This window comes from Schistocerca nitens, chromosome 8 (genome assembly GCF_023898315.1).
Source record: "Schistocerca nitens isolate TAMUIC-IGC-003100 chromosome 8, iqSchNite1.1, whole genome shotgun sequence".
Classification (NCBI taxonomy): domain Eukaryota; kingdom Metazoa; phylum Arthropoda; class Insecta; order Orthoptera; family Acrididae; genus Schistocerca; species Schistocerca nitens.
Genome location: NC_064621.1, coordinates 519,951,429 through 519,976,652, shown reverse-complemented (window position 1 = coordinate 519,976,652; position 25,224 = coordinate 519,951,429). Strand labels below are relative to the sequence as shown.

General features: G+C 43.1%; 1 protein-coding gene across 1 annotated transcript in view; it reads left to right on the top strand.

Moving 5' to 3' along the window:
• The window catches only part of LOC126199650 (uncharacterized), a 584,284-nt gene that overhangs the window by 444,937 nt on the left and 114,123 nt on the right, over window positions 1-25,224 (top strand). The window contains exons 8-9 of the mRNA XM_049936577.1: window positions 10,084-10,332; window positions 23,030-23,305. Of these exons, the coding sequence (XP_049792534.1) occupies window positions 10,084-10,332; window positions 23,030-23,305 (525 nt within the window). The remainder of the gene's footprint in view (window positions 1-10,083; window positions 10,333-23,029; window positions 23,306-25,224) is intronic.

The following is a 25,224-nucleotide window of genomic DNA, read 5'->3' as shown; positions in this document are numbered from 1 at the left end:
GGGTGCCAATATTAACTTAGTACATGTACACATCATCGACTGTTGTGTACACTCTCATCGTTTACACAATGAGACTTGAGATTACCTGTGCCAGATTGAACAGCCAGTAGAGTGCGTTAGCGTTATTCGTGTTTGGCGTTGTTACCAGATCTGGTAGGATATTTATGGGCCGCGAATAGCGTCAGATGTTGAGTGATCACTGTGAAAGATACAGAGATGTCGCCTATTCATATGAGAAAGCTTTATCGCCACCTGACAGAGTTTGAAAGGAGGGTAATTGTGGATCTCCATAATGTTCTTGCAACAGTATCTTTTGTTTTTAAAGGACCTATTCTCATCGATTTTCCCCGTGAACGTCGTACTGTGAAAGCTGCATACTACTGCCAACTTTTGGACCAAACAAAACGTGACTATTGTCAGAAAAGGCGCGCCATTTCCAATTACTGGGAAAGCTTGATGTTCTATGGGCGTCGACTGAGATTAACCTGGTGTCCTCTGTCGACAGTTCACAGACAACTGTGCTTTACAAGAAGGAGCACTGCTGACGTGATTGAGGGTGAGCGGACATGCTAGCTATTCATCTGTCCCTAAAAACCTTGACTCAAGGGAAAAAAAAAATTTTTAGTTGTGAATTTCTACCATGTTCCGTCTCCTGCCGATGGATGTGATGATTCCAACGATATAATACAATTACAACTCAGCAAATTATGACATTAGAACCAACGATACTATAAAAAATGGGAAATAATTGTATACAGCGTGGAGAACAACCACCGAACAATGAGGTCAGAGCTGGCTGGGGGATGTCGAGTCGAGAAAAATATGCGAGGTAACCACAGATATAGTTACAAAAGGACAGCCGATCAGCGGCGAGCTCGTGGTAGTCAAAACCGTGAAGATCTGGTCGAGAGAATTTCTGAGACCGCAACAATCATTTACAACATACCAGAATTTTACTCATACTTGCAACGATGAAAAAACTACGAGAAGCGTATTGAAACAAATGGGAGATTTAGTGGAGACAAAATACAAACGGGGGAAAATACTTAACCGTATTTTCATACGATCCGCTAACTTTGACGATTGAGCCACCACTATAGCCGTGTTAAAAGGCAATGGAAAACTGGAATTCTGTTACAAACGGTTAAAAATAACTGAAGACGCACTGCACACATGCAACGGAGAAGACAAAGCTATTGACGGCTTGTTTTTAGACGGCAGTAATTTAACTACAGAGAGGGTTACTCTCAGCAAACAAATAACTGAGAAAGGACGATGAATGGCTATAATTGTATAAGACTTGGTTCATAAATTCACAACAAATTTTTACAACTTTCTATAAGATTCCCGGTAGCATGAAAATCCTTCGGCGTCAAATATATCCTCATAAATACCCTGAAAATCTTGGATGTATGCTAGAATGCTAGCAGATTTGAACTCCTATTCATTGACACAGTTATCAGATTATTTCACAAAACAAAGTGAATTTATTCCTACTTCAGAGTTCATTTTAATTGTAAATAACTTGAAGATTCACATCCGTGCATATACACGTAGATATAAATATCATATTTAAGTTAATTTAAAGTTTTCGTGCATTCTAATTTTGTATTTGGAAATTAAGGCACATGACGTAACCGCTTAATTTGTGTTATCCTGGCTGATCTTAAATTCTACGGGTGACATTTGAAGTTAACCTTCAAACATGTAGCATTACATTGTAATGGGGACATGTTCAATAATTAAATAAATATTAGAAATTTACGAAATGGTGCGAATGTTATTTGTCATACAACGTCAAATTTGTAGCGTTGTTAGAGGTAGGAATTTCAGATATTTCCTGCAAAAAATGTAAGTTGAGAGAAGAAGAGGTTTAAATTTAATTTATGGTTTCGTTTTCATTATTATCTTACTTCAGTCTTACCGACCTACTGTATTTCTCAGAAGAAAACTTCGTTCATACCCTCTATACACTAGCAAAAATTAAAACATGTGGCCTTTAGATTTCATTATTAACAACACTTCTCTCGCAGTACCACACTTAGACTGTCTTACTGTCGTACTAAAGTGCTATTTTCAAGTTTGCCTACCTTTGACAGTTCAGCTGAAACGAACTATTTCTCGGCACTTGCTTTTCCAACGCATGATGTGGAACGTGTATTTCCATGTGGTAATGCAGTGAATGATTATCCTGGAGTTTCATTTATGTTATGTCTTTTCAGAAATGCACTTGGATCGTATTTATGATTGCAAATATTCAACTTTTCGGTAGATTATTCCAAATGACAAAGTCTTTATTATTACGTGCAGATTCAAGTGTCTCATGTGACAGTCACATCGGTTGCGCTACTTGAGGCGCAATGTGGTACAAAGCAGTTTTATTTTCCTTCTTTGTCTTAATACATCCTCCGCACCTCCTTCCGTCTCAGCTTCAGTTTGTAGGTGATCCCTCACGTGTAATCTCTCGCTAGAATATGGTTCAGGTAAAAATTAAATAATGTCAGTGAATTCAAATGATCAAAAGTCTAAAAATAAAATGTGAGACAGTTACCTTACTGAATAATAAAGAGTGACACATCTAGCGAGCATAGGGCTACAACGACACTTGAAGCTAGTGTAACCTACAGGCGTAATTTGTAACTATAAGAATTCTGCAAGTCATTAACAGACTTTCCTTTAGCAGTGGGACATCGATACACACCTATCACAGCCACAAAATTTCCACTGGTTCTGTGATACCATACCACATACGCACGCCCCAGTGGTAATCTAATGCACACACTTCCGCACGCCAGTCGCCAGTTGACTGTCGCTTCATAGACATAGCTTCACAATGATGCATTTGCGACATATTTAGTTAGTTAAATCATTCGAACGATTCTTTTATCGAAACGTTATGGACTGAGTCAGTTTACAGAATATGTAAACAAGATTACTGTCAAAATTGACGAACGTATGATTATTTAGTCCTATTCATGCAACTAAAATTAAAAATTAGGTTGCCTTTTATTCGGGTACTAGTTTTTAAATAGAAATTCTTCCATGGAATAAAAGGACTTGTTCCGGAGAAACGAATTTAGGTTACATTTAAAACTTGAGTTGCTACCTGTCAGAACATTTCATCGTATTGGGCAAACGGTCAAAACATTTTGTTGCTGTATTTTGACCTCCTTTTTGAGTCACTTACAGTATTTATTATGATTAAAAGTCATTTTCCCCCTAGTTTAATATGTATAACCCTCACTGTTCTTAAATTGTGGTGGAGTCTGTATGAAGAATTTCATTAGCGAATATATGTGTTGTGATGTTGCAGTTAAAATGGCCAACTCCTTGAAAAGGTACTTACATGACGACTGCGGCGGAAATACAGTTACTATTCTTATTGCTCGCCTTTGTGAAATCGATACTTTCTTTATAAGTTATGAATTAACCCAGAAAATCATTCCATAAGACGTTATTGAGTTGAAATATGCAAAATATGTCAGGAGGTTGATTCTTTTGTTTCCAAGACTAGTGATTCCACGAAGATCATACACAGCTGAACTTAATTGTTTGAGCAGCTAAGTAATATGCTTCTTCCAATCAAAGATATCATCAGTATGTACTCTTAAAAATTTAGAGTGCTTTAGCCTGTTTACAGACAAATGTTCTTGTACTCCATCAGTTGTTGCTTTCTATCTGTTCAGAATATAATATAGTGTGTTTTCTCAAAATTTAAGGAGAGTCCAGTTTCAGAGAATCACTTAATGAATCTTCGAAAAGCAACACTAACAATCACTTCTGTTGCTTTCTCACTAATGGGATTTATTACAGTAGTAGTATCGCCTGCAGAAAGTACCAATTCTGCTTGATGAATTTTAAGTGGGAGGTAATTCATATGTCAAGCATGGACAGAAGAGCAGTCCCGAACAGCGACATCGCAAAATACTTCACTGCCTTGTTATTTTTGTCAGTTCCAGCCTTCTAAACGCATCCATAGGGAGTTGAAGATCTTCCTTTACATCAGACACCAGATGTTTGTCGCCATATTCTTGTATCTGCTGTACTACTGATTTATTTTTCGTGTGTGACTTGCAGGTGAGGTTAGGGTCGGGAACGTGACCCAACCCATTCCCTCTCTACTAGGAATCCAGTTCCTAACCTATACCCATTCTGTTGAAGACAATTCGGAGCATGTTACCATATTTCTTATTGCGATTCGGATATTTAAGTATTTTCTCGAATTCATCTTCCATATACATCTTGTATTCAATATGTTCATCGCTCCCAATATTGTTAAAAACATAACTTGTATATTTGCCCATTAACCAAATCACTGCGTTATTTTTTGCCTGAGGGTAGTAACTTTCCTCTGGTCTGAAGAAAATGTTAGTCGGTACATTGTTTGCTGAAGTTCTTGTTATTTGAGCAATTTTCTCCCTGGTCCACCTCCAATTGATAATCCGATCTCCACATGTGTAACGATGAGGCACACTATCAACGAGGTGGCATTTGCTGCAGAGGTTAGTGTCACTTAAACCGAGGGCAAAGATACGCTCATTAGTGCTGATGATGTTATTGACTACCTTGTACCACGTTGTTCTCACGTCAGATGAAAGAAAATCACTACTGATATTTTTCCAGACCACATTCCATGCTATTCCAGCATATTTAGTTTCTATGTTATTTTTCCTTTCATGTTTCCGTCTTTCAGCTAAAATCACCTTTGCTGTAACGTTTTTGGAGTTTAAAAGCTTTTTACTGAGATAACTTAGTTAAAGATAATACTCCAAAATGTGTTTCAGCTTAAAACTTATTTTTTGTATATTTATCGGCGGCTCTACACTTTCTGGCCTGACAATATCGTATAGTTTTGCTGTAATGCACCCTGGATCATTACACATTATGCTCCATGTTCGTTTGACATACAATGCCATCGCTTTAGACTTGATGTCGGTTAGACCCATTCCTCCATTGCTTGGATCCAAAACTGCTGTCTTCACCGGGACTCGAAACAATTCCCCTATCCACAAGAACTTTGATAAGGTGGACACGATCGTCTTCGCCACCATTGATGGAATGGGGAGAACCTGTGCTATGTAGTAGGCCTTGGATAAAATATACGTGTTGATAAACAGTATTCTCTGGAACTGGTCTATGCTACGTTGACAGTTTTCAATCAAAGCTCCCTTAATTTTTCTTGCCACCTCCCGCCAATTTATTGCTATCATTTTTAAAAGGGAAGTTGTCAATGCCATTCCAAGAGCTTTGTGTTCATTAACATGGTTCGCCCACTCAATGCGCAAGTTAGCAAGCCGCTTTATATTTAGAAATTTACTTTTATTTTCATTTACCCTCGCACCTGATGCGGAACAGTATTTTGCAAGCATCATCTCTAGTTGTGTCACATGTGTTTGGTCTCTGATGATTACGCCTACATCGTCCGCGTAAGCACTTACCACGGTCTTTGTTCCTTGAATGGTAATGCCTGTCAGCCTGTGCTGTAGCTGTCTCAAGAAATGTTCCAGTGATATAACGAACAGGAGCATGGATAAGGGGCTTCCTTGGGTAATACCCCTTTTTATTTCAATTTTTTTTTGTCAGTTGGCAGTTAACGGAGATTTGTGCAGTAACACCCATTGCCATGTTCTTGATGATGTCGATGGTTCTTGGCTGGAAGTCCATTCGGCGCATTGTCTCTATCAAGTATTTGTGATTAATTTGATCAAATATCTTATGGAAGTCTATGAAAAGAAGTTCACATTTTATGTTACTTGCCTGCGCTAGCGCAATGACATCGCGATACAAAACCGCAGTTTGTAAAATCCTCCTTCTAAAAGCACAAGTCTGCTGTTGGCCTATGACGTCAGCGGTGCATGGTGTAAAGCGCTTGTTAATTACTCAAGCTGTAATTTTATAATCTGAATTTAAAAGCGAAATCGGCCGTAGGTTGTTTATTTTTTTGCAGACTCTGTTCTTCGGGATCAACACGATTTTACATTGTTTGAACTCTGCAGGCACTGGCTTTCCTTGTAAGACTTCATTGACAATTTCGGTGAACTTTTCTCCTATTAGGGTCCAAAATCGTTTATAGAATTCAATGGGCAGTCCGTCAGGTCCTGGAGATTTTCTAGCAAGGGAGCTGCACACGATTTCTAATACATCTTCCTTGGTGATGTCCGAAGAAACGTTCTCATCATCATCTCGCGATATTCGTGGAAGATATGTACCAAAGAGCTCATCGTATTCTTCTTCGTTTGTTTCCCCTGACGCATACATACGTTCATAGTACGCTGAGATCTATTTAATTATTTCCTTCTGGTACCATCATCTATTTGAAGTTCATCCATGAAACTTCTTCTTCTATTCTTGGCGTGTCTGACAAGGTGGTACAATGCAGCAGTCTCACCTTCAGTGACTGACTTTGCTTTGGTTTTTATTTTAAGTCCCTCCAGTTCCTTACGTTTCAGACATACTAATTTTGCTTTTATTTTCTTGATGTCTTTTAGTCTTGTAGGAATTGCACCTGTCTGATCGCATAGGTCCCTGAGCACGCTGTAGTAGAATTCTACAGTCTGTTTCCTTTCTCTGGCCATATCTATAATAAAAGATATTAAAACTTTCCTTAGCTTCGGTTTCGCTCGTTGGGTCCACCATTCTATCACACTTGGAAAGTTGTTCAGTGAACGGAGACACATTTCCCAAGCTCTGGTTAGGGCATCTTCTAAGTCTTCTTCTGATAATAACGATATATTTAGATTCCACTGGCTTCTTACTCTTCGGGTAGGTTGTGGTGTTAAATTTACGCATGTCAACAACGCACTGTGATCGGAAAAACTAACGGGAACAGTTTCTGTTTTCAGTACTTTATCTGCTAAATTTTCCGATACGTAAATTCTATCAATTCTACTACAGGAATTCGCAACAACATGAGTGAAGTTCACCATTGTTGGATATTTTATTTCCCCAGTATCTTTTAATTTTAAATCAACAAGACGTCTCAAGTCAGTTGAGTAATTGAAGTTGGGGATTTGATCCTTTCGACTCAATACACAATTAAAATCTCCCCCTATTATAAGTTGGAGGGGGTTTTTCCTCAGTAAATAAATTACGCTTTCATTAAAGAATGTGGCTCTTGCAGCTCTATTACTGCTGCCAAAAGGAGCATATAAATTGACTATAGTAACTCCTGCTACATTTATTCCAATACCTCGCCCCGATTCTAATTTATCAACGTCATGTATGGGGATGCCTTCTCTAACTAAAATGGCCGTGCCAACATTCGTTTCAGTGGAAATATTGTAAAAATCAACGTAATTGGAAAAATTTAATTGTGGGAATACCACTTCCTGTAGGAGATCAATATCCGTCGCTGTCTCATACAGAAACTGTTTCAGAGCAGCTATTTTAACATCCGACTGTATCCTATTAATGTTTAACGTGGTAACCGTATATGACTGTAACATAGGGGAATGACCCTTTTTCCCGCTAGCCTATCATTTCATGCCACTCCATGCCGGACACTTCCTGAGAATCTGACTGGAGACCACCGTCACGGTTTGCATTAGAACCTTCTTTTTACTTTTCTTGCGGTTTGCATTGACACTGGCCTTCACCGAAAGTCTGCTCCGCCCACCCCCTGAGTACTTTTCCACCGAGGTCGGTGTCGGTGAATCTGGGGGGCAGTCGTGCGCCACCATCTCGTCTGCCAAAGACGGCGCAGAAGCAGTTTGCAAACATTCTTCCAATGCCCTGACATTTCTATGATCACTTTCATTTGCTGTTTGTGTGTTGTTACTGTAAAACTCCGCTTCTTCGTCTTGGGATTTGGGTTGTGACGTCGCCTGTTGTTGACAATCACTCGCTACCTCGTCATGTTTGCTTTCAGTTGCATCCGCGAGTGAATCTGTCTGCATTGGTTGACGTACGGGTACTGCAGCGCGGGGCTGTGGCGTCACCAAGAGCAGCGCATTGCCATCTACTGGCGCGTCCAGCGCTACAGAATGGGACTGTGATGTCACTTCGACGTGTTCGGGTGATGGTGGCGTATTCGATTTGTCTACTGATGTACTTGACTCAGAGTTCGAATCTATGCTGACAATATTGTCTGAAACAGTTTCTAGTACTGTTTTCTGAATGTCACCTACAGCTTTCAGAGACAGATTGATATCTTCTTCATCTGTGCTACTGCCGTCACAAGTTCGACGTCTCTTTTTAGTGGTTATACTACTTTTTCCAGCAGGATTGTCTACAGTGTCTTTCCTGAGTAAAGGTGGAAATGCTTCAAGAGTATTTTATGGCCTGTCGTCTACATTCCCCGTAATGCTGGAAACTTCACCACCCGTCATCTGATTTTCAGTCACACGATCAGCCAGTGTTAACCTTTTACGCTGTTGTAAATTATTCTGCAATACAAACACCTTTTTTGGACAGTTTTGCCTGAGATGCCCACTTTCATTACATATATGACAAGTCAAAGTCTGTCCATTGTATATAACGTGCGCTTTGTAGCCACAAACCAAAATATGAGATGGAATGTTTTGTTTGACATGCATATCGACAGAACGAACACCACTAAAGCATTGCAATCTATGCTGGCTTGACCATCGTTCATTACGAATTTGCCTGATGTCACCGTATTTGGATAATGCGTCTTTTAAGTAGCAGTTTTCTACCTCAGGGGGCAAGTTAAATACTCTGACTTGTTTAAAATCAACATCAGCATTTGAAATGGTAACTGTACTCACCGAATTATCGCGATGGCGGAATTCAGCTTTTCCTTCAAATTTCTGCAAAATCCGTTCCAGCACCAACGGGGAAAGCAGCTTCACAAAAAAGCAGTATTGCTCCAAGTCATAATAAGCAGTGTGCGTCTGATCCGAAGTAATGCCAATAACGTCAACGATCCAGTCATGAATTTCTAGTGAACTTGGCTGAACATTACGGGTTGCTTTGTCAAATCCAAATCTTAGGGTAAGCTTTCTGGGAAACATGGTTGCCATGTCAGCAGTTAACAGCTCGCGAAAACAAGGAAACTAAAATGCTGCATCACCACAATCACAATTTTACACAACACTGTAACGCAGATTCATAAAATCCAAACAGAAGCGCCACAGCGCGTCCGCTCAGGACGGCCGCAAAAGCCGATATTCTGGTCCCAGATAAACGAAACTTTTGTGTAATTGCTTGTCAAAAGGCTATGAACGATAAAGGACACCCCTCAAAGTATAACTGTCTGTAATACAACTATCTTTTTAAATTATTTCACAATGCGAACCAAACTGCGATCTCTGTTTACGTTGCTAAGCAGAGATAAACTCACAACCTTTCGCTTAGCTGCCCAACACGTTAACCATTACGCTAACGCTGCTCGCGAGTCAATAAAACTCCTTGAGGACTCTAAAACATCACGCAAAATACCGACAAACGCTGTTGGTATGACTATGAATTACTCACGCTTCGTCGAAGTACAATAGGAAATAAACAATTACCGCTGTTCTTTATTGCGAAAAAGCAGTTCGTGAGATTGATACAAACACCTTTCCTTGCTATCGCCTGAATTAGGAGGCTTATTGCTTGTTTGATTTAATTTATTAATAGAATATGAAGCAATTGGTATAAAGAATGGTTTTTCCAAACTTTCTATAAAAGAAAGTCTGCTATCAAAACATTGCTTTTGTTCTATTACTTTATTTATGACTGAACGTTTCTAAAACTGAAGACACTCGTCCGTGCTCTGCGCTGCAGTCGAGCTCTGGCAACGTCGTTCTCTGTTCATTGGCTGACTGTGTTTTGTGACATCAGATGCGCAGAATGAACCTAAACTCGGCCGCCGTCGTAAATGACGCGCACTATAGTCGCACAGTTGCCTCAAAAATTTTGTTATATTTGCAAAAAGTACCAATTCAGCTTGACGAATTTTAAGCGAAAGGTCATTCACGTGTATAAAGAGTAGAAGTGGACTCCAAACTGAACCCCGTGGGACACACTTCCTGATTTCTCTGCAGTCGCTCAAATTTTCTACCTTTCTCCGCCCCGATCCTTTCGCTCGACTCTGCAGAGCGTACGGCGGCAGCGTACTGAAGCGAGCCGTGTGGTGTGCAGGGGTACCGCAAGTGCGTGAGCCTCGACGCGGCCGCGCCTTCGTGCCCCGCCAGCCAGCAGCGGCCGAGCGCTGCGGCCGGGGCGCGCGCCTACCGCAAGAGCGCCAGCCTCGACGCCACGCCGCTGGCGGCGCTGCTGCTAGAGGCGCCCCCCTCCACACACCAGCAGCAGCAGCAGCAGCCAGCCCCACAGCCCGGGGGACATGCGCCCATGCCGCCCCAGCACCGACGGGTCGCTGCCTACCAGCAGGTCAGCACCACAAACCACCTTCCCCTCCTTTTTCTTTGTAACACTATTTTATTAGGTCACCTTCTTATCCATCTTTCTGTCTAGTACAAATTTTGCATCTGTTTTTAAACTAGCTTCCCGATGAGCTAGAGACTTGAAATTTTAAACGTAGCTCGGAACTAGACGACAGAGGGATAGAGATACAATTAAAATCGCTCAAAAGAGGAAAGGCCGCTGGACCTGATGGGATACCAGTTCGATTTTACACAGAGTACGCGAAGGAACTTGCCCCCCTTCTTGCAGCGGTGTACCGTAGGTCTCCAGAAGAGCGTAGCGTTCCAAAGGATTGGAAAAGGGCACAGGTCATCCCCGCTTTCAAGAAGGGACGTCGAACAGATGTGCAGAACTATAGACCTATATCTCTAACGTCTATCAGTTGTAGAATTTTGGAACGTGTATTATGTTCGAGTATAATGACTTTTCTGGAGACTAGAAATCTACTCTGTAGGAATCAGCATGGGTTTCGAAAAAGACGATCGTGTGAAACCCAGCTCGCGCTATTCGTCCACGAGACTCAGAGGGCCATAGACACGGGTTCCCAGGTAGATGCCGTGTTTCTTGACTTCCGCAAGGCGTTTGATACACTTCCCCACAGTCGTTTAATGAACAAAGTAAGAGCATACGGACTATCAGACCAATTGTGTGATTGGATTGAAGAGTTCCTAGATAACAGAACGCAGCATGTCATTCTCAATGGTGAGAAGTCTTCCGAAGTAAGAGTGATTTCAGGTATGCCGCAGGGGAGTGTCGTAGGACCGTTGCTATTCACAATATACATAAATGAGCTTGTGGATGACATCGGAAGTTCACTGGGGCTTTTCGCGGATGATGTTGTAGTATATCGAGAGGTTATAAAAATGGAAAATTGTACTGAAATGCAGGAGGATCTGCAACGAATTGACGCATGGTGCAGGGAATGGCAATTGAATCTCAATGTAGACAAGTATAATGTGCTGCGAATACACAGAAAGAAAGATCCTTTATCATTTAGCTACAATATAGCAGGTCAGCAACTGGAAGCAGTTAATTCCATAAATTAGCTGGGAGTACGCATTAGGAGTGATTTAAAATGGAATGATCATGTAAAGTTGATCGTCGGTAAAGCAGATGCCAGACTGAGATTCATTGGAAGAATCCTAAGGAAATGCAATCCGAAAACAAAGGAAGTAGGTTACAATACGCTTGTTCGCCCACTGCTTGAAAACTGCTCAGCAGTGTGGGGTCCGTACCAGATAGGGTTGATAGAAGAGATAGATAAGATCCAACGGAGAGCAGCGCGCTTCGTTACAGGACCATTTAGTAATCGCGAAAGCGTTACGAAGATGATAGATAAACTCCAGTGGAAGGCTCTGCAGGAGAGACGCTCACTAGCTCGGTACGGGCTTTTGTTGAAGTTTCGAGAACATACCTTCACCGAGGTGTCAAGCAGTATATTGCTCCCTCCTACGTATATCTCGCGAAGAGACCATGAGGATAAAATCAGGGAGATTAGAGCCCATACAGAGGCATACCGACAATCCTTCTTTCCACGAACAATACGAGACTGCAATAGAAGGGAGAACCGTTAGAGGTACTCAAGGTACCCTCCGCCACACACCGTCAGGTGACTTGCGGAGTATGGATGTAGATGTAGATGTAGAACTGAATGACAATGCAATATGAAGCTGCTTTCTCGTCTGTCTGATTCACACACAAAAAAATTAGTACACCCTTTTAGAGGTATCCAATTCACCCAAAATCTGTTAATAAAACAGCACATATGTAGTACATGAAATGATTACATTTACAAATCAATAGCACAAGTGGTTCTGAGTTACAGCCCATGCTGAAAAACCCACTTCAGTGCGTGGTGTAACCTCCACGAGCGGCAATTCAGGTGCTGACTCTAGCGTCCAGTCGATTGTACAGATGGCTAATAGAGTCCTGTGATACGTAATGTCACGCCTGCTCGAACTGTCCACTTAGTTCTATAAAAGTTGTTGGTCGACGAATCACATGAGCCACTTCTTGTCCAATCATATCCTACACGTGCTAGACTGGAGGCAAGTCCGGAGATTGTGCTGCCCAGGGAAGGTGCTGCACACCTTGCAGAGCACGTTGAGTTTCACAGGATCTGTGCGAGCATTGTCCTGTTGGAACAAAACACCGCCTTCTTGTTGCAAGAACGGCAAAAGAATGGGCTTAACAACATTCTGCATGCACCAGGTGCTTATTATGCTTATTAGCGGCCCCTCAAGACACCCCAAAGGTGAACAAGAGTTATAGCTTACTCCATACCATGTGGTAATGCAAAGGATGGGTCCATCACTTGCTTACAGACAGAATCTGCTTTCATCGCTGAAGACAATGACATTCGATTCCATCTTCCAAGTGTTGCTCTGATGGTACTAGTCGAGCCGTGTACGTCGATGCTGTGGCATCAGTGAAAGATGGGCTAGAGTTGTGCATGCCCATAGCCCCTCTGCTAATAACCAGTTCGCAACACTTTGTGTCGATGCATCTGGACTCACAAGCCCTCTTTTCTGTTCAGTGGTATCTGTACGATCTGCCACTGCTGCCCTTACAAATGGTTCAAATGGCGCTGAGCATATGGGATTTAACTGCTGAGGTCATCAGTCCCCTAGAACTTAGAACTACTTAAACCTAACTAACCTAAGGACATCACACACATCCATGCCCGAGGCAGGATTCGAACCTGCGACCGTAGCGCTTGCGCGGTTCCAGACTGTAGCGCCTAGAACCGCTCGGCCACTCCGGCCGGCCTGCCCTTACAATATAACGATCCTGGCGAGCGTCTGCTCTGCGTGGATGTACAGAACCTCTTCTGTGAGTGTGAGAATGTACACGTGACCATTGATACCCGCGTCGTTGCACAACTGACGCAGCGTGTCCAACTTATGTGGCAGTTCTACGAAAGAACCATTCCTCCACTCGGATGGCCACAGATTGATCACTTTCAAACTCGCTAAGTTGGCTGTAGGAAGCACGAGTGTGTCTCTGTGGCATGCTTCACATATTTGCACCACATTGAGGCTTCTGTCTGTGACTATTCCCTATTAAAAGGTAGGCACAGCTATGGTAGCTATGCCGCTACGCTATCAGTTGCTGCGCGATGTTAAAGCCATTATCAGTACATTTACGAGGTGCATTCAAGTTCTAAGGCCTCCGATTTTTTTTCTCCGGACTGGATAGAGATAGAAACATGCGCATTGTTTTAAAATGAGGCCACGTTCATTGTCAATACGTCCCAGAGATGGCAGCACCGTACGGCAGATGGAATTATACCGCCAGCGGCGAGAATGAGAACTGTTTCAAATACTTAAAATGGCGACGTTTTCCTTACTTGAACAGCGTGCAATCATTCGTTTTCTGAATTTGCGTGGTGTGAAACCAATTGAAATTAACCGACAGTTGAAGGAGACATGTGGTGATGGAGTTATGGATGTGTCAACAGTGCGTTCGTGGGTGCGACAGTTTAATGAAGGCAGAATATCGTGTGACAACAAACCGAAACAACCTCGGGCTCGCACAAGCCGGTCTGACGACATGATCGAGAAAGTGGAGAGAATTGTTTTGGGGGATCGCCGAATGACTGTTGAACAGATCGCCTCCAGAGTTGGCATTTCTGTGGGTTCTGTGCACACAATCCTGCATGACGACCTGAAAATGCGAAAAGTGTCATCCAGGTGGGTGCCACGAATGCTGACGGACGCCCACACGGCTGCCCGTGTGGCATGTTGCCAAGCAATGTTGATGCGCAACGACAGCATGAATGGGACTTTCTTTCGTCGGTTGTGACAATGGATGAGACGTGGATGCCATTTTTCATTCCAGAAACAAAGCGCCAGTCAGCACAATGGAAGCACACAGATTCACCGCCACCAAAAAAATTTCGGGTAACCGCCAGTGCTGAAAAAATGATGGTGTCCATGTTCTGGGACAGCGAGGGCTTAATCCTCACCCATTGCGTTCCAAAGGGCACTACGGTAACAGGTGCATCCTGCGAAAATGTTTTGAAGAACAAATTCCTTCCTGCACTGCAACAAAAACGTCCGGGAAGGGCTGCGCGTGTGCTGTTTCACCAAGACAACGCTCCCGCACATCGAGCTAACGTTACGCAACAGTTTCTTCGTGATAACAACTCTGAAGTGGTTCCTCATGCTCCCTACTCACCTGACCTGGCTCCTAGTGACTTTTGGCTTTTTCCAACAATGAAAGACAGTCTCTCTGGCCGCACATTCACCAGCCGTGCTGCTATTGCCTCAGCGATTTTCCAGTGGTCAAAACAGACTCCTAAAGAAGCCTTCGCCGCTGCCATGGAATCATGGCGTCAGCGTTGTGAAAAATGTGTACGTCTGCAGGGCGATTACGTCGAGAAGTAACGCCAGTTTCATCGATTTCGGGTGAGTAGTTAATTAGGAAAAAAATCGGAGGCCTTAGAACTTGAATGCACCTCGTACTATCGCCCAGGTGGCGTATGCCATCATCAGATCAAAATCGATGTCGTCTTTCCAGGTGCACTAATTCTTTTTCAGGAAATGTAGTCCCATGGGGGTGGGGATGGAGGTGAAAAGGTGTGGTAACTCCTGACATCTCGGCTGCCTAAAAAAGCAGCGTGTTGTGTATGTGGTTTAGGATTGCATTCCAAGTTTTATGCGTGGAACGTGATGACAGCCACCAGAAGCTCCTAATGCTTCAGCCAGCGCTACTGTCACCTCTGCAGCGCTGACTTCATGGTGCTGCGGGGCCATAACCACCTGGCCGGCCAATTGGTCCTCATGGCCGCACTATAAAGTTAACCACGGAACTTGAGTCGTGTATTCGCAGCAAGCTCGTATCCTTCCAATTAAACACATTTCAGCCCAAAATTCACTATGCCTTACATTTTCTCTTTTAGATTACCATTTTGAACTTCGTTATTCTGCCATGCCATCTCTGGTGTTCATTTTCCTCTTCTTCTTGTCCTGTTCACACTCAGTTAACCACTATTCAAAGTCGTTCGCCAGATGACCAGACTGTTAGATCTTTAAGTCTCTCCCAATCCATGTCAAATTCCAGTCACAATAGTTTGCAACAATAATAATTATTTCAATAAAAATGATATTATTGTTAGACTTTTTAATTCGCACTTAAAAGTGTAAAATAATTTGTCCTCCCCCCCCCCACCCTCCCACACACACAGAATGCTAACCCCATAAAGATAGTTCTGAAAATTTGCAGTTCTGAATAGCTATAAAATATTTGTAAGATTTAAAACGAAAAACAGGGGCACATGTAATGCGTAACTGATGCATGCATAATTCAGCTCTACGGCATGCATCTGACGCTTTTCGTTATAAATTGTCATGCATTTCATTATAAATCTTACAAGTTTTTTTTCACAACCACAAATTTTTAGAACTATCTGCATGCGATTAGGAATCTGTATGAGGCTGGGAGAAATTATTTTATCCTTTTTGGCCTACTTTAAAAGCATGCTATATTATAAATTTATTTTTATTTAGATAATTGTTTTATTCAGCCAAAAGAGATCGTCTAATAGTAATACCAGGTGTTCTTAAGGTTCCTCTATCATTTCAAAAAATCGTAATGTGGAAACTATTAGAAGTAGAACATCATATTTTTTGTAGAACGTTTGGCAGCTCAGAGTTGTTTTCCTGTTATGCCAGAATTTCAGTGAGTGCCCCACCTGTCATTCGTAAAACAGTAAGTCGATATTACTATTCTCCCCGTGCATTGGTCAGCAACGCAGCATCAGCAGTTATGATTGCTTCATTGATTTGCGCACAGAGGTCAATTTGTGTTGTGTACACGAAATCTGTAACCTAACCCTGCAAAAAGAAATCTAATTGCCTGACATTGGGAGAGCGTAGGGGCTGTGCGATGGAACCATGAGACCCACCCAATCCTCAGGAAATATGTCATTCAGCACAGCCCATACGTCCAAACTCCAATGTTGGTGTGCACCACCAATCTGGAAGATGAGAAACGGCTGCAGCTCTTCGATCTGTTGTAGCAGCAGCTGTAAGAGCATGCCAGTCTGACGTTTCCGGTTATGGTTTTCTATATGAAGAAAAATGGGCTTATCACACTACCGTGCATTATGCCACAACAAACATTAAGCTTCGTGCGTTGTGTGTGTTTCTGATGCCTTAATTCCTAACGTTGTAGCGATCTACATGTCCATAAATACGGAACGTTGTTTCTTCTGAAACTGGCTTTTTTCAGTTACTCATAGCTTCAGTGAAGACCGTCATGGAACACAAGAATGCATAATGTAGAGGATGATCGTTTGGCTGCAAGGCTTGGACCGTTTGCACTTTTAAATAGAAAGGTATAACCGCTTACATAACAGTTTATGGACAAGCGAGCTGTCTCCCTGCAGTTCGTGTGATGCAAGACGAATTGCCTTCTGAGGGTTGCACTGAAATGCAGTTTGCACTTTATGAATAAGTGTACCGAGCGAGGGGTGCAGTGCTTAGCACACTGGACTCGCATTCGGGAAGACCACGGCTCAAACCCGCGTCCTGCCATCCTGATTTAGGTTTTCCGTGATTTCCCTAACTCGCTTCTGGAAAATCCCAGGATGGTTCATTTGAAAGGGCACAGCCGACTTCCTTCCCCACCTTTCCCTAATCCGATGGGACTAAGGACCTCGCTTTTTGGTCCTCCCCAACTCAACCAACCAACCAATCTACCTACCTACATACATACCTACCTACCTACATACCTACCAACCTATGAATAAGTGCTTGGGATACGGGGGGATGTCCACTTCTAGGATGGTTTCTGAACCACTTTATTATGCTTGTTTTTGCCGGTGGTGCCCTCACATAGTTATGGCGATAACTCTGGAGTACCGTTGTCACAAATTTGGTCTCTGACACCAGATGACACATTGTACTTTCTCATGGTCTCTCGCCATTTTGATGTAATCCATGTCAAATCTGCTACGAAGGAGAAAGCAAAAAAGCTTTGAGAGCTGATAAACGTCTTACAACAACCACAATTCTCTGTCTCTAATAGTTTCCAAGTTAAGATTTTTTCAAATGATCGTGTGACTTCATGTAGACCTAGACACTGGACTGACATTCTGAATGAATGCACTTCAAATCCCCTCCAGTCATCAATTCCCTAAGTGTGGCAACACAGTGAAAGCCGTTGACCTGTATGCTGACTTGCGACAATGATAAGCAGTTATTTGCGCCTGCAGTTGCACACAGAGAACGTTGGTTAGCCTGCCAGTTGAAGCAATGGTACCAGCAACTCAGCTGCTTTGTGTCACATGCACTCTTGCTGATATGCATTCTCTCGGAAATAAAGAAACTAATCGGGAAAAGTGCTGATTCTTATGCTACTTATAGCCTTATATGTTAGCTACATCGTGAACTGCATTTTTCGCCAATGGTCGTATTTATTGTGGTGTTTCGAAATCAGATAACACACTCCGCGAAATTCTAACGCTTTGCAACGAATTACAGAAATCGCTATGATTGTACACTATGTGCACGTTAGGTCGTGCATTGCTGTGGATGAAATGTAGATAACATATTCCATTTTTCCTTAAACGTGGGAGTATACCTACGTCTATCTTCAGCGTGGATTTTATGTAGCGCACTCTCTTCCACCCAAGAGAGTAAACTGCTCATGACATCCACTGTATTTCATAAATTGTTCAAGATTTCCAAAAACAAAATATTCGCATAACTACAGATTATTTTTGCAGTGGGTAAAGTAATATTTTTAGGATAATCAATAGCTGATGAAGAAATTGCACGTTTGCTTTTATACTGAGAATGAGCTTTTTCTGAAGTTATTGATCTGTATTGTCTCCAGTGGCTTCTTTGGGTTCTGCCACAACTGCAACCGCATGAGCATCAAACTGACTTCAAACATTCTAAGCTCAGCTGGGTTTCATCAAAATAAGCGAAATTAAAGTTGGATTAAGAGAGATGTACGTATTACTCAGAACTCAACAGTGATGACAGTTCTATATTTTGGGGAAGGAAGTAAGCAAGAAATGCAAGGATTTAATTAACGTCCTGTCAGCAACGAGGTAAGCAGAGACGTAGCATAAGACCAGATTCGGGCCGAAGCTTTCCAAAGGATTTTATTCCTATAATTCAATATCTGAGAAATATCAAAAGATTTCGCAGTACTTAGCGCATAATATTTTTGTTAGTAACTCCATTCAGAGTGAATTACTGAACCTATCCAGCACAAATATCTTTTGATATATTAAGCACAAAAATCTGTTTTCATAGTAATTGCAAGTCGTTCGTAAAAGGACTTTTTTGGATCCAGAATGGTACTTCTCGATGAGACAAAATGACTATTTCGTAGCTCTGAAGTTGTGACCACTCTGACGACTTGCAGAATTCTGTCAACTACTCATTATACAGAAAATAGATTATCAGTATCTTTAGTCCGCCCCGGTAGCTGAGTGGTCAGCGTGACAGACTGTCAATCCTAAAGGCCCGGGTTCGATTCCCGGCTGGGTCGGAAATTTTCTCCGCTCACGGACTGGGTGTTGTGTTGTCCTAATCATCATCATTTCATCCCCATCGACACGCAGGTCGCCGAAGTGGCGTCAAATCGAAAGACCTGCACCAGGCGAACGGTCTACCCGACGGGAGGCCCTAGCCACACGACATTTCCATTTTTATCAGTATCTTTGACGAACTAAAAGATATTTGAAGTGAATAAATGTATTCCTTCATTCTGTACACAGACATGAACAAAAGTATGACATGGTATTTGGTGTGAACATTTTTTTCTTATTTCTTGGATTATTGAGGTGTGGAAAGAAAATACCTTGTAAATTTCAATCCTAGACTTTTATTATTAAAAACACACTGAACTGTTTGATTCTGCTGAAATTGCAATGGAAGGAGCTAATCTTTTGTTCCATTCAGAAAAGCTTCATGAATGTCCGGTTTTGAGAAACATCTACGTGTGTATTGGAACAATGTAGAATTATGCTTCATTTGCCAATATACAGTGGACGCCACACAACTTTACCTCATCCTCATGCTAATTCAAATGCGTCACAATTCTGGAACAGTTTGTTACTAAACAAACAACTGAGGACAAGACAGATAAATAGCTCATAAAAAGCTCATTCTCGATATAAAAATAACATCTACTTTCTTCACTTATGTTGCTGCAAGCCCACATTAATTCACATTCCTCTAACTATCGATGGCCTACAAAAAAATTACACTTCTTCATTTAAGAAATCTCTAGTTACTCTTATATCACAATAAATATGGAAGTTTTGCATGTTAACTGTATGGCAAATTACTATGCTCTTTGCATACAATCATTTGCCAAAACCTTGTTTCGATATGTCCAGCTATTTATGAGATACGATGGATGCCATGAGTGGTTCACTCTCGCTGTATTGTTTTCCCACATGAGCAGAAGTAAATATTCTACAAGTAATCAGTTTTGTTGAGATTAAAGACAGATATATCTCCTCTTAAGCTTGAATAAAAATTCAGGATTAGTATCTCCATCCTTGTGATCGGAGGTATAGGGGATTTCGGCAGTTCACTTATGTAAGAAAATAAAACACCTACAGTTGTCCTTATGATGTCATTTATTGTATTGCTACCAGTTTCGGTGTTTCAGTACGCCATTTTCAGATCTTAGCCGATGCAAAAGGGGTTAACACTATCCGTATACATGATGCAACAGTGGCCAACATAACTGGTTTACACAGACTCTCTGTAGTTGTGATGTTGTCTCTCCAACCATCAACTGCAGTTGATGGATGTAGAGATAACATTACAATTACAGATAGTCTGCATAAACCAGTTATGTTGGCCACTGATGCATCGTGTATACGGATGATGTTAATCCCTTTAGCATCAGCTAAGGCCCGAAAATAGTGCACTGAAACATCGAAGCTTGTAGCCATACAATACATGACGTCATAAGGACAGCTGTAGATATTTCATTTTCCTACAAAAGTTCAGTTCGTTAACTACATTTCGTATGATCTAAGGTGCACGAAACTTAAACTCGCTGCAACTCCTGTTTTTCGTTGCAGTCTTTTCGAATTTCGTTTGGTGGATTACATTTCGAAATATCACAATAACTATGAGCAGTAAAGAATTAGATAAGAATATATCAACTTTGTTACCAAGTACCTTCTTTGACAGAGATTGCAGAGCAGCTAGTATGTCCATGTTGCTTCTCTTGCACTGTTTAGTGTCGGCCAAAGTGAGCAAAGATTGTTTTGTTCATTCCACAAGCCGACCAGCGTCTTATCCTGTGCCGTCGGTGCTGACACCAGATACACGAGATACCACTGTGCACTGCCCCGTTAGATGACACAGGGATTTATTTCTCGTTGCTTCAAGTAACCTCATGCTGACCATCGTAGGGTGGTAACCTGCTTTCCTTGTGTGTACACCCTAGGCACTAGTCGTGGTTGTGCAGAGCCTGAGCTCAGATCAGAAACACTGAAAGAAGTACGAACTTCTAGCACGCTGGAGTAGCTGTGAGTCAGCAACTTCTGTTGATCAGTGCACCGAAAGACCTGTCCAAAGACGCAAATTTTTCTTTTTTTTATTTATTCACTCGACGAATGATTTTCGGACGAGACCCATTTTCAAATCATCGTAACGCACTCAAAAATTGTATACAACCGGACATTAAAATTGCTACACAAAGAAGAAACGCAGATGATAAACGGGTATTCATTGGACAAATATATTATACTAGAACTGACATGTGATTACATTTTCACGCAATTTGGGTGCATACATCCTGAGAAATCAGTACCCAGAACAACCACCTCTGGCCATAATAACGGCCTTCATACGCCTGGGCATTGAGTTAAACAGAACTTGGATGGTGTGTACAGGTACAGCTGCCCATGCAGCTTCAACACGATACCACAGTTCATCAAGAGTAGTGACTGGAGTATTGTGACGAGCAGTTGATCGGCCACCATTGACCAGGCGTTTTCAATTGGTGAGAGATTGGAGAATGTGCTAGCCAGGGCAGCAATCGAACATTTTCTGTATCCAGAAAGGCCCGTACAGGAACTGCAACATGCGGTCGTGCATTATAATGCTGAAATGTAGGATTTCACAGGGATCGAATCAAGGGTAGGGCCACGGGTCGTAACACGTCTGAAATCTAACGTCCACTGTTCAAAGTGAAGTCAGTGCGAACAAGAGGTGACCGAGACGTGTAACCAATGGCACCCCATACCATCACGCCCGGTGATACGCCAGTATGGTGCTGACGAATACACGCTTCCAGTGTGCGTTCACCGCGATGTCGCCAAACACGGATGCGACCATCTTGATGCTGTAAACAGAACCTGGATTCAACCGAAAAAATGACGTTTTGCCATTCGTGCACCCAGGTTCGTCGTTGAGTACACCATCGCCGGCGCTCCTGTCTGTGATGCAGCGTCAAGGGTAATTGCAGCCATGGTCTCCGAGTTGATAGTCCATGCTGCTGCAAACGTCATCGAACTGTTCGTGCAGATGGTTGTTGTCTTGCAAACGTCCCCATCTGTTGACTCAGGGATCGAGACGTGGCTGCACGATCCGTTACAGCCATGCGGATAAGATGCCTGTCATCTCGACTGCTAGTGATATGAGGCCGTAGGGATCCAGCACGGCGTTCCGTATTACCCTCCTGAACCCACCGATTCCATATTCTGCTAACAGTCATTGGACCCCGAACAACGCGAGCAGCAATGTCGCGATACGATAAACCGCAATCGCGATAGGCTACAAACCGACCTTTATGAAAGTCGGAAACGTGATGGTACGCATTTCTCCTCCTTACACGAGGCATCACAACAACGTTTCACCAGGCAACGCCGGTCAACTGCTGTTTGTGTATGAGAAATCGGTTGGAAACTTTCCTCGTGTCGGCACGTTGTAGGTGTCGCCACCGGCGCCAATCTTGTGTGAATGCTCTGAAAAGCTTATCATTTGCATATCACAGCATCTTCTTCCTGTCGGTTAAACTTCGCGTCTGTAGCACGTCATCTTCGTGATGTAGCAATTTTAATGGCCAGTAGTGTATTTCCGAAGATGTTAAATCTGTCAAAAATGTGCAACGAACAGCCACATTTCTGACAAGGTTTTCACATCTCTGAAGGTACCATTTTTTACTATGTTAGTATGATTTGAAAGTGGGTCTCAGCCCGAAGCTAGTCATCGAGTGAAAAAAAATTTGCGTCTTTTGACTTGTTTTTATTGTACTGAAAGAAGTGTCCCCAACATTCCTTAGCCCGGAACTGTGCATGCCCCAGCACAGACCTAAAAATACGTATTACACAACTGACTTAAAATGAAATAAAAACCCCGAGTTAGATTGCACATTGGTTAGCACACTGGACTCGCTTTCGGGAGAACGGCGGTTCAAGTCCACGTCCAGTCTTCCAGATTTAGGTTTCCCGAGACTTCCCTAGATCACTCCAGGCAAATGGCGGTGTGATTCCTTTGAAAGGGCACGGCCTATTTCGTTCTCCATCCTTGAAACATACCGAGCTTGTACTTCGTCGCTAATGACTTCCATCTTGACGGGACGACAAACCGTAATCTTCCTTCCTTGCTTCCTTCCTTCGACAAAAGACGACAGAAAACGTATTACTGGCTGCTGGAGCAACGTGGACGTGCGGCAGGTGGCGTCGTGTTCCTGCGCCGGCGGAAGCGCGACGGAAGAGCCCGGCCAGCCGCAGCCGCAGCAGGCCACGCCTCCGCTAGGCGACGACGCACGCTTCAGCGACAGCGACGCGGACCTCGACGACGAGTACCTGGACATGAGCGGGCAGCCGCGCGCGCGCCGGCACATCTACGAGACGGCGTTCGACTGCCGCGTCGACCGCGCAGCCGCCACCGACGACACCGAGGACATCGACCGCCTCTCCAACCACCCTGCACTGCACGGTTTCTCAAAGGTACAGTGCGCCTGCTGCATTCCCTGCGCGCGTATTACTACACTCGCGCTCATAAATTAAGGATAACTGCAGAATGTGGTGCCACACAACGTGGCACTATACAAAACTGGCGCATAGGGAACACACACGACACAGATCTGTAAGTCCACGGTATTGGTGATAATTTGAGAAAACCTGTCCATTATAATTATCCGGCCTATTATGCCGTGGTCGGTTGATGAATTCTGTGTCAATTCCCAACGTTTCGTCCCCGCCTGCGGGAGACATCTTCAAGGGGGTCTGTAGCTGACTGCTTGTAAATTCAGTATCCGCGCGCTCCCGCGCCGCGGTGTGACGTCACGTGTTTTGAAAACGTCAGTGCAATTGGCCGCTGTCAACTGCCGTCGATCGCCGTCGTCATCACCCAGTAGTGGACGGGTGGTACACATCTTCTTTAACACCGGCATCCATATACCGTTTAATTTCACGCCCTCCTCCTTTCGACTGAAATTATTAGGGTGTTTGGCGATTTCGATTGCTTCCCTGTAGAGCCTTTCCTAATATCCGCTTGTGGCCGCTAGTACTTGCGTCTCCTCGAAACGAATATGGTGGTTCCCTGGCTGGAAAGCATGCTCCGCAACAGCTGATCGTTCCGTTTCTCCTCTTCTACAATTGCCCATGTGCTCTTCCAAACGTTTTGATATGTTTATGTGGGTACCACTAAAAGAACGGTTTCAAAACGTTTGGAAGAGCACAAGGGCAACTGTAGAAGAGGAGAAACGGAAGGATCAGCTGTTGCGAAGCATGCTTTCCAACCAGGGAACCACCATATTCGTTTCGAGGAGACGCAAGTACTAGCCGCCACAAGCGGATATTACGAAAGGCTCTACAGGGAGGCAATCGAAATCGCTAAACACCCTAATAATTTCAGTCGTAAGGAGGAGGGCGTGAAATTAAACGGTATATGGATGCCGGTGTTGAAGAAGATGTGTACCACCCGTCCACCACTGAGTGATGACAGACGCGAAAGAGTACAATTCGGATACAGAAGTGAAAGCGGGCGGTCGGTCTTTAGGAAGCTAGGAAGTGAAAAGACTTAGAAAATTTCGCGTTGTGTGGTATCGCGGGACTTAGTCTCTGAGCGGTGAGCAGCCGCGCACCTGGTGTGAACTCTAATCTTTCGCATAGTTAACGAGGTGGAGTAGTGGACTTGTAATTCGCGATGAGATAGTGAATGATCGAACTGTGTCAAATGGATGTGCGCTCGAGTGTAACAGTACCTCTAAATACGTCCACTTTCGCTATTAGTTTGCATTCTGAATAAACATTATTCTAACCAAATCGCAACCGTGTGGCCTACATCATTTATGGTTCAAATGGTTCAAATGGCTCTGAGCACTATGGGACTTAACATCTCTGGTCATCAGTCCCCTAGAACTTAGAACTACTTAAACCTAACTAACCTAAGGACATCACACACATCCATCCCCGAGGCAGGATTCGAACCTGCGACCGTAGCGGTCACGCGGTTCCAGACTGAAGCGCCTAGAACCGTACGGCCACACCGGCCGGCTACATCATTATGGGCCGTTAATTTAGTTTCCGATATTATTATTACTGTTATTATATGTTATGTTAACTTTGTATTTCACAAACTTGCGCCGGCCGGAGTGGCCGAGCGGTTAAAGGCGCTACAGTCTGGAACCGCACGACCGCTACGGTCGCAGGTTCGAATCCTGCCTCGGGCATGGATGTGTGTGATGTCCTTAGGTTAGTTAGGTTTAAGTAGTTCTAAGTTCTAGGGGACTTATGACCACAGCAGTTGAGTCCCATAGTGCTCAGAGCCATTTGAACCATTTCACAAACTTGCCATCCGACAGATAATTTAACCAAAGGGTTGCAAGTGTCTAATTTAGGGCGTGTAATGCGACACGTCCGGT